Source organism: Solanum dulcamara, chromosome 7 (genome assembly GCF_947179165.1).
Source record: "Solanum dulcamara chromosome 7, daSolDulc1.2, whole genome shotgun sequence".
Classification (NCBI taxonomy): domain Eukaryota; kingdom Viridiplantae; phylum Streptophyta; class Magnoliopsida; order Solanales; family Solanaceae; genus Solanum; species Solanum dulcamara.
This window is the reverse complement of record NC_077243.1, coordinates 76,410,969-76,420,725: the sequence shown is the minus strand read 5'-3', so window position 1 is coordinate 76,420,725 and position 9,757 is coordinate 76,410,969. Positions and strand designations below refer to the sequence as shown.

Below are 9,757 nucleotides of genomic sequence, written 5' to 3'. Positions count from 1 at the left end.
TCCCCCCATATTTTTGAATTAAAAAAAAAATTATCGGTTAAAAAAATTAACTGTTCCCTCCATATTTTTGAATTAAGAAAAAAAAAATTCCTTATCTTCTTTTCCGAGAACAAACGAAAACGGATCGAATTGAGTCGGTACATATGAGCAATCCATGAACCACAAATTTTGACCCTCAAAATCTAACAATGCTCTCTTTCAATTTGAATAAAAGAAAATTACGTATTTATTTTTTGTTTTTATAGTGATTTGAATTTGGTGCTAAACTCGCCCAAGAATGAAAAAGTGAAAAAACTGAATCCACCAAAATCCGGCCCATTTAAAACAAAGTTCTGACCCGTAACTATTTGCCACATGTCATAAAGATCCATTTGGCAAAGCCCCAAAACAATATAAAACTCTCCGCCGTCGCCGCCGCCGCCGCCACCAACCACCAATCACAACCACCGTATCTCATTAATACATCCTCTATGGCGGACATACAGAAGACCAAAGTTTGCATCATCGGAAGTGGACCGGCGGCTCACACCGCCGCCATTTACGCAGCACGCGCCGAGCTAAAACCGATCCTTTTTGAAGGATGGATGGCCAATGATATCGCGCCAGGTGGACAACTCACGACCACCTCCGAGGTCGAGAACTTCCCCGGTTTCCCGGAAGGACTCGCCGGTGGTGAACTCATGGACCGGTGCCGTGCTCAATCTGTCCGATTCGGTACACAGATCTTCACTGAAACTGTAAATAACGTTGATTTCTCTGCTAGTCCTTTCAAGGTAATGTCCGATGAAAGGACTGTACTAGCAGATGCTGTTATTATTGCTACTGGTGCTGTTGCTAAGCGGCTTGAATTCCCTGGATCCGGCGACGGCGTTAAAGGCTTCTGGAATCGCGGGATCTCGGCTTGTGCAGTGTGTGACGGCGCAGCTCCGATCTTCCGTAACAAGCCTTTGGCGGTGATCGGTGGTGGAGATTCTGCAATGGAAGAAGCTACATTTCTGACAAAATATGGTTCAAAAGTGTATATAATTCATAGAAGAGATGAATTTAGGGCTTCGAAGATTATGCGAAACAGGGCATTGAGTAACCCGAAGATTGAGGCGATTTGGAATTCTGCAGTGGTGGAGGCATATGGGGAGAAGACTTTGGGTGGATTAAAGGTGGAAAATGTGGTTACTGGAGAGGTATCAGATTTGAAGGTTTCGGGTTTGTTTTTCGCCATTGGGCATGAACCTGCTACCAAATTTTTGGATGGACAACTGCAGTTGGATGGTGAGAGGTATGTTGCAACCGTGCCAGGGACGACAAAGACTAGCGTTAGAGGTGTATTTGCTGCTGGTGATGTGCAAGATAAGAAGTACCGGCAAGCCATTACTGCTGCTGGTTCAGGTAGTTATCCTAATTTACTTTGCTTTTTACTCTTTGTTAGTTTGCTTCATTTTTTACTCTTTGTTAGTTTGCTTCATTTTTTACTCTTTGTTAGTTTGCTTCATTGATCATGGCTACAACTTCTCTATTGATTGTGTTTGATGAATGTCATAGAGGTGAAATTATAACAGTGCTGAAGAATCCCCCTTTTTTGACAAGAACACTAAGCCTCAATCAAAGCCCATGTAAATCTCGGGCTATTTGCCCATACATGGTTGTGACAGTCATAAAAATAATCCAAAATCCAATATTTTGAAGTTGAATTATTGCTTTGTTTTATTTTAGTTACTCTAGTTTGGTGATTCTCGATTAGTTAATTAACTGTTAGGGATTGAATAATATTATGTCCTTCTAGGAAATAATGAACTAATGTTAGCAATTTGACCCTTATTTTTTCTGAGCTGGAAGTAAAGCATCAATTTTTTAAAAAAAGTACGCTGCTTCAATAACAAGTATTACAAGGATTATGATACGCGGCTTTGATTGGTGCTGAGAATAAGGAAGCACTTCCTATCAGATTAAGAAAGAGCTTTCAGAGGAAAAACTCCTCATTGCAGCTACAGCAGTAGCGGCCTGCCTTTTTGTTGATCGTATCCCCTATTTCTTACCTTTTAGAGAAGGTTGGGTGGCTCTATTGAATGAGGGTTAGTTTATCGAAGTTTGAAAAAAGGAAATTCTCACAAACTATTCAATTAGTAGCGTCAAGTATCGATGCTGACTTCCAGGAGGCATCATAGATGTACGAAAAGAAGCGAGGTTTCTATTTAACAAAAGGTAGTGTAGCGGTTCAAAATGTTGATCGGGTGAAAGATCTGTCCTGTTTATAGCTTAGTAAATGGAACTCCTCAATGCCATTTAAGAGAGAATGAGAAGAAATGTATCACATAAGAGTAACCAGAAATAAATAATGAATACATATGGAAATTGATTAAGAGGAAATGAAGCATCGTGCTGCTCCTATTATAACCAGCTACTTTTTTTATGCATTGTTAATAAGGAATAGCATGTTCTTCATCAAAATAAGGAATAGTATGTTCTCAGGAAGTAGTTGTGGAAGAGATTATTTTTTTTTTGCAAGGTCACTTGATGATGGTTTAACTTTTGCCCAAGATTTTACTGGAAAATTAGTGAAAATCACCTCCAATTAAAGAGAAATGGAGAAACAACCCTTATTAAACAATAAATTTGTAGCCCTTGATTTTAATCAAAAAGATATTTTCTGTAGTCCATTATGATGGTATCTTGTAGGGATTGCTTGAGCAGAAAGAAACTTCATGAATAGATAAAATATTTTTCAACTCAAGGGAATAGTGTAGTACATTGAGATATGATATATCTATAAGCAATAGTTCTCTGGAAAATTGTTTCAATTCCCTATAGTTTGAGAGTTTCTGGAGGTGAAAGTATTTGATAGGAAGTTGATTGCCAATTTTTTTTTAGTATACTAGCATGGACCATGGTAAAGTTGTCTCCATATGACCCATAGGGCACGGGTTCGTCTCATGGAATCGACCAAGGATGATTGTATCGGTTTAAGCTGCCTACAATACATCACATCCCTTGTGGTGCGTCCCTTCCCTGGACCATCACATCCCTTGTGGTGCGTCCCTTCCTTGGACCGTGATATAGGATGCTTTGAGCACCGGACTTTTCCTTTTCTTTTTTTTAATTCTAGCATGGACAACAATATAATGATCGACCAATATATATTTTTCCAACAATTTATTTTTTGTCTCCTGATTTCTTGTTTTGGCTAGTGCTACTATAATCTCCTGTCATAGTTGTCCCATGGAAAAGAAAATTTTCTTCCCATCTAAAGTGGAACCTTTAATCATTTCTCCCAGTCCAAATTATACAACTCAAATATTAAAATAAATTGGTTTTACACCTTTCCTAACAGTTCTGCACTTTCTGAAATCTAAATTGTGACCTCCCATTTGTCTAAGCATCATCGTCAAACTCCTGTACCAACCATTTGATTCTATGATCTTCTGATATCATTCTACTTATAGGAGGTTTCTATGCCAAGTGAACAAATGTCAAGCAGTGCATTTGTTTTGTTGGCACCTTATTATACTGTAAAGAGTGCTACGTTAACCAAATCTTGAACTGTTAACATTTATATGCTATGGGCATCATAGGTGGCCGAGGGTCTTTCGGAAACAACCTCTCTATCTCCATGAGGTAGTGGTAAGGTCTGTGTACATCCTACCCTCCCCAGACCCCACTTGTGGGATTTCACTGGGTACGTTCTTGTTGGGTATCATAGGTGGCCGTTGTTCTTTATGACACAATGAGTCACTTTACTATTTTGATTTGGTGGAGAATGTACAATATTTTTCACTAGAATCTCCATTATTTTACTGATCTCGAGCTGGATTTAAGTCAAAGATTTATCTCCCAAACATTAGACAAAGCATGTTTCTCATCTCCCTGTATTAACCAGTACTTTGACACATGCTTTGAAGAGAGTAGTTTTCAAGGGGTAAGCTGCATGAGATATGTTGTCAATCTTGATATATGAGGTTTTTCAAGTTTATGAAAATTTCAGATCTAGTGTCAGTTTGTGACAATGTCAGTGCTGGTGAGATCATATATGGTGTATTGATTGTCATTTGCAATTCTAATAGAATTTCTGTATGTGTGTGTTAATATCCTATTTGGAATTGTCTTAAGATTGGTGCACTTGCAAAGTTAGAAAGTGATTTCTTTGAAAAAACTTGTTTTACAGGATGCATGGCAGCCTTGGATGCAGAGCATTATTTGCAAGAAATTGGTGCCCAAGAAGGAAAGAGTGATTGATAGCATGGCAGCCTTGCCACGAAAGAATCAGTATTTACTGAAATTCCGTATCTGTTCAAATAAATTGTTTTTATCATGAATTTATCGATGAGAAGAAACTATTTTGCAACGATTTACAAGCCATAGGACCATCCCTGGTACCTAATTTTTGGATGAATTTGATGGATACAATTACTAGCATTTGCTTTATTGCAGTTCTATCATGTGATTAGTTTTTCATGCTTTGAAGAGATGTAATTTTGTAATCAAGATTAAATGGTGTTTGATTTTGAACGGCTTAAAAGTGAGCCTATATGGAAAGCGTTAATACTTTTTAGAGGCGAATTTAAACTTGATACGTTCTACTTTAATAATTTCTAAGATATATTGAGCACATTATACTTTTGAAATATGATTTCGAATAAACTCTGTACTTTACACATAAGCACTTCAAAGATGTGCACAATAACAAACAAAATGGGTAAAGCTCCATCCCTAGGACCTATTACTAGGGGTGGATCTACAGTACATATAGGTTTACATGAATACAATAACTTTTGTTCAAATTATGTATATGTATTAAGAAATTCATTAAATATCTATAAATATTTGATTGTGAAACGGAGGAAGTATTAACTTGACATTGTTATAAAAATTCATAAACTTCAAATTCTGAATCCGCATCTATCCATTACAACTGAAAAGTTACACTGTAACTTCGTGAAAATGGCACTATATTTCTTTGGCATGATGAAAGACCAGGAGAATCCCACTTTTGCAGCAAACAAAACATAAATCTATGCCTTTGACAAATTTTACAGTTGTGAATAGGTCTGTAAAATAGTAGCTAGTTCCCATCTTTGATAACCCTCCAATATGGTGAGTCTTTAATTTAAGGGTGTCTAACGGGCTGAGCCAAAACCCGATCGGCCCAGACCAGAATGGCCCACGTAGAAGGGACAAGGTAGGGTAGGGTTGGGTTGGGTTATATAATAATCCGGACTTGCACGAGTCTTTTTGGGGTACTGGTGGACCAGAATCGAAAGCTCAGTAAAGTCTCATCAAATACAGAAACAATTAATCAGACCGACCTAATCTGGCAGATCTCGGCCCCACACAAGCCTAAATAAACCTGAGTTGACTTAGTCTGATTGGAACCAATCCCCCCGACCTGGTAACCAACCCGGACCTTGAATCATCCGGGTTGAATTTTTCCTGACCCGGCCCATCAATACGTTTAGCCTTTATTGCTTGAAGATGCTAAAAGACATTTGGAAGTGAAATTGCCAAATCTTGTTAATTTTCCCACATCGCCAGTTCAGTGAAGTTTTGTGCATTTATATTACTTCATAACTTAGCCTAAGACCATTATCGTAGAAAGGAGAGATGGTTGGCATCTCCCCCGACAGGGACGGGAACAGCCTTCGGGCTTTACCAGTTATCAGACACATCAAAAGTTATATACCTAGGAAGAAACTCTCTTAATTTATTATCCAAAAATATATCCCCTACTTTTGCCTTTTTGAAATGTAGGGTGAAATTTGATTAATATTTTAAACTATTTTTTAAATCATATTGATATGAAAATAATTTCTTTTTATAATATATTTTTATGTAATATTTGAATATTTCAATTTTAATTTTAAAATATTGAACTGATTTAATTTAATTTAACTTCAACATAAATAAAAAGTGTCACATAAATTGAATAAATAATTATTCGTATTCTTTCGATGTAGATATCATTAATATCAAATCCTAAGAATCAACAAGGGCAGTGGACTGGTAAGTACTCTTTCATCCTTAACCCGAGGTTTCAGATTCTAGTCCACCTGAATTACGGAGTTGCCTTTGTTAAGGAGCGTTTTACCCCTAGTGAGACCTTTCGACGTGAATTTAAATTTAGTCGGACTCCAATACGGTACCAAACACCGGAGATCCATCCATTTAGCAGCACCTTAAGATGGAATAACCTTAAAAGCGAAGGGCAAAGTTCATATAAGGAAAGGCTTGTGGTGGATACATAGGCACCCAGAGACGAGGAAGGGTGTAGTAATCAATGAAATGCTTTGGAGAATTGAAAATACGCATAGATCTAAAGATTTCTGAATAGGGCAACGTTTCAAACTACTACTGAATCCATTGGCAGGCAAGAGACAACCGAGCGAACTGAAACATTTAATGAAAAATCCAAAAAAAATCCTATATGATTTTGTCAACTCATGCATGTTGGTCGGCAGAATATATATATTGAGTCTCTTAAATCTTTTATATATTTTAATTCTTTATATTTTTTATTTATTTTGTGAAAATTCTGACTCTACCATTATTTAAAGGTGTTCATTCAAACAGTCCTAGTAAGCTATGATAAGTGCGAAAAATGAGACCACAAACACTTCACTAAATACAATAACAAATTCAAATAAATACTACTCCCCCCGTCTTAATTTATGTGTCACTTTTCGGATTTTGAGATTCAAACAAGTACATCTTTGACCATAATGTTTTCATTCATCTTTTAATTATTTTAAATTATCAATTATTGTGACTTATAGTATCTTTAACGTAGTCTCCAAATATATAAATTTTATTTCGAAAAACTTGATTTTTCCATGCCCAAAATCATGATCAAACTTAAACTATTTGACTCTCAAAATTTGAATGATATCACATAAATTGAGATAGGGGAGTATATTTTTTTAATATCACATACCATAAAAGGATTTTTAAAAAATACAACACTTTTTGTGTAGATCAAGACAATACCAATCTTGAGATGCCCCTTTGGCCCTAAATTACAATCTTATGACAAATTAACAAATACACAAAAAGATAATACAAAAGGTCATCCACCTTGACACCAATTGAAACTTGATGATACCAACCAAGGCTGGCGACGGAACCGACACTTATCGGTACCGGTTCGTCTCGATCTGGCTTCAATTCTAATTCGGTCCGGTATGTGTCGGTAGGGGTACGAGGTAGGGGGTACGAGATAGGTAATGGGACGGAGGGGTTAGGGGTTACCGGTCTGTCCCGGTCCGATTTGTATCGATATCGATCCGGTCCATTCCATTTACGCCAGATATTTTTTAAGAAAATTAATAATATAGCTGTTGTTCTAGCCGTTGGATGGGCCCACCCCAACGGCAGAACAGCCCCCAGCCCTCCAAATCACCCCCTACCCCCCATTGTTTTTTATATCCTAAAGTTTATAAAAATAGCATTTAGGTTCTATTTTTTAACTATAAAAATACCCCACCCCTTCTCAATTTTTACACACTCATTTCTACTCTCTCAACTCTCAACTCTCAACTCTCAACTCTTTCAAAGTTCTAAAATACTCTCTATAGTGTTATTACTTAATAGATTCTATTAGTTGGAGAATTTTGGTGGATTAAAATTTTGGAGCATCTTCAAGCTTCAAGATTCATTCCAACTTACAATTTTCGGCTTTTACGTCTGCTTTTATGCAGACGTTTGGTACATTCATTCCAACTTATAATTTTCATCTATTTAGTCTTTATTAATTTGCTTATTTATTTGTTTGTGTTTAATTTATGTAATATATTTAATTTGCATAGTTGTAAAATTTTAATAGTTCACTTAAATAGTCTTCACTAATTTGCTTATTTATTTGTTTGTGTTTAATTTTTGTATTTTATTTAATTTGCATATTTGTAAAATTTTAATATGGATTTCGAAGACAAAAATATTTCAAGAAAAGGTAAAAAAATAATTTTGGGTAGTGTTGCTAATGTTTTAATCGGAAATTTTTGCCTCCAACAATTGACTGGGCTATAGCTAAACCGATCTTCTTATCACTTTTTCGACTAGATATAAACTTCAACCCCCCGACCTTTCTGATCCTAAAACAAAGAGAGTTCGGCTTTTTTTTTATCTCAAGCAAGAAATAATAATGAAGAAATGCAAATTACTTTTTTCTGAGGCGCTGCCTCTGCCTCCACCCGCTTCCCATAAGTAGTTTCTTCAATCCATGAATGGACCTTCCTCAAGAAAAAAACCAATTTGATTTCGGGGGGCATGTAGGCGAAGATGTGGTAGTTCTTCTAAATCTAAAACAAGACAACCACCATTACGTATTAATACGGATGATTATACACATGTAAATGATACTTGTTTTGATATTGATAGTAATACTCAATCAGACCATGAATATTTAGATAGAAGATATGATTATTTTGATGAATCACTAGATGATGATGATGATGATAATGTAGATAATGATACTTTTGATGATGATAAAATTGAGCCACCTACGGCTACTAGTAGAGCTAAGCCTCCTGAACGTAAAATAAAAATATCTGTTGTTTGAAAATTTATGGCTCAAAGTGAAGATAAAACTAAAAAAATTTGTAATAAATGTAAACATGTCATGAACCATAAAACTGCGAGAAAGGTTGGTGGTACAGGGCATTTACGAAATCATTTGATGGGTTGTTGTAAAAGAGAATTTTTGAAAGCTAACGCGATAGCGAATGCAATAAAAAATGGTACGCCCCTTCCTGATGCATCTGTAGGAGTAGGAGGCTCTAACATGGTACAATCGACAGTAAACTCTTTTAATGTTTCTGGCTTTAGTACACATCGATCATATAGTTGAGAAAGAGATCTAGAAGAATTGGTTAAAATGATTGTTGTTACTGGATTGCTTTTTAGTTTTGGTGAAAATCCTGATTTTATTCATTATATTAGATTAGTGTATAATCCATCGTTTAATGGTTTTTCAAGAAAAACTATTGAAAAGGCCATTTTTGATTATCAAGGCCAACATTTTCATTATCTTCGTTGTTTATTTAATTATAATACTTGTAGAATAGTTATAACTTCTGATATGGGCCGTAGTGTAAATGGTAATGATTATTTTACAATTATCGGTCATTGGATTGATGGAAATTTAAATTTATAAAAACGTATTTTGGGTTACAAAAGTTGTAAAGTTTCAAAAACCAGTGCTTATATTGCTCAAACTATTTTAGGAATTACAATTTTTTTTGGAATAACTAATAAAATAATGAGTGTCACTTTAGACAATGCTTCTAATAATACATTTGCTAGTGATATTTTGAAAGGTGTACTTAGCGCTATTTATGATGATGGTTTTCATATTAGATGTGTTGCACATATATATAATTTAATTGTTAGAGATGGTATAGCAATGTATAATAATGGTTGCATTAAATGTGAAGCGGCATGTCATTTTTTTTAAATGTCAAGTAAAATTTAGACGTAAAGAATTTGAAAATAGGTGCCATGAATTTAATCTCCCATATAGAAAAATTCCAAAAATTATTGCTACTAGGTGAAATTCTTTATATAAAATATTTAAGATAGCTTATGAATATAGAAAACCTTTGCAAATTGTTTCGAATGTTCATAACGCAGATATGAATTATAGACTTTTAGAAGCAAACTGGATGACGTAAAAGAACTTGTGGAGTTTTTAAAAGTTTTTTTCTTAGCTACAAAATAAATTTTTGGACTTTATTACCCTACTATTTGTTCCGTTTTACCAATTTTTTGTGTAATT

General features: G+C 35.3%; 1 protein-coding gene and 1 non-coding gene across 2 annotated transcripts; both read left to right on the top strand.

Annotated features, from left to right (window-relative positions):
* The first annotated feature begins 287 nt into the window (after window positions 1–287).
* On the top strand, window positions 288–4,543 carry LOC129895719 (thioredoxin reductase 2-like). Its single transcript, XM_055971471.1, has 2 exons — window positions 288–1,386; window positions 4,157–4,543. The coding sequence occupies exons 1-2, from the start codon at window positions 471–473 to the stop codon at window positions 4,225–4,227; spliced, it is 987 nt and encodes a 328-aa protein (XP_055827446.1). The 5' UTR covers window positions 288–470; the 3' UTR covers window positions 4,228–4,543.
* Window positions 4,544–5,573: 1,030 nt separating this feature from the next.
* LOC129898094 (U6atac minor spliceosomal RNA) lies at window positions 5,574–5,699 on the top strand. Its single transcript, XR_008769011.1, has one exon. It is a non-coding gene; the product is annotated as a U6atac minor spliceosomal RNA (small nuclear RNA).
* The last annotated feature ends 4,058 nt before the right edge of the window (window positions 5,700–9,757 follow it).

Coding starts and splice junctions, on each gene's coding strand:
- LOC129895719 (XM_055971471.1), top strand. CDS start 471: ATGGCGGACATACAGAAGACCAAAGTTTGCATCATCGGAAGTGGACCG. Junction 1,387..4,156: donor CATTACTGCTGCTGGTTCAG/GTAGTTATCCTA, acceptor CTTGTTTTACAG/GATGCATGGCAGCCTTGGAT.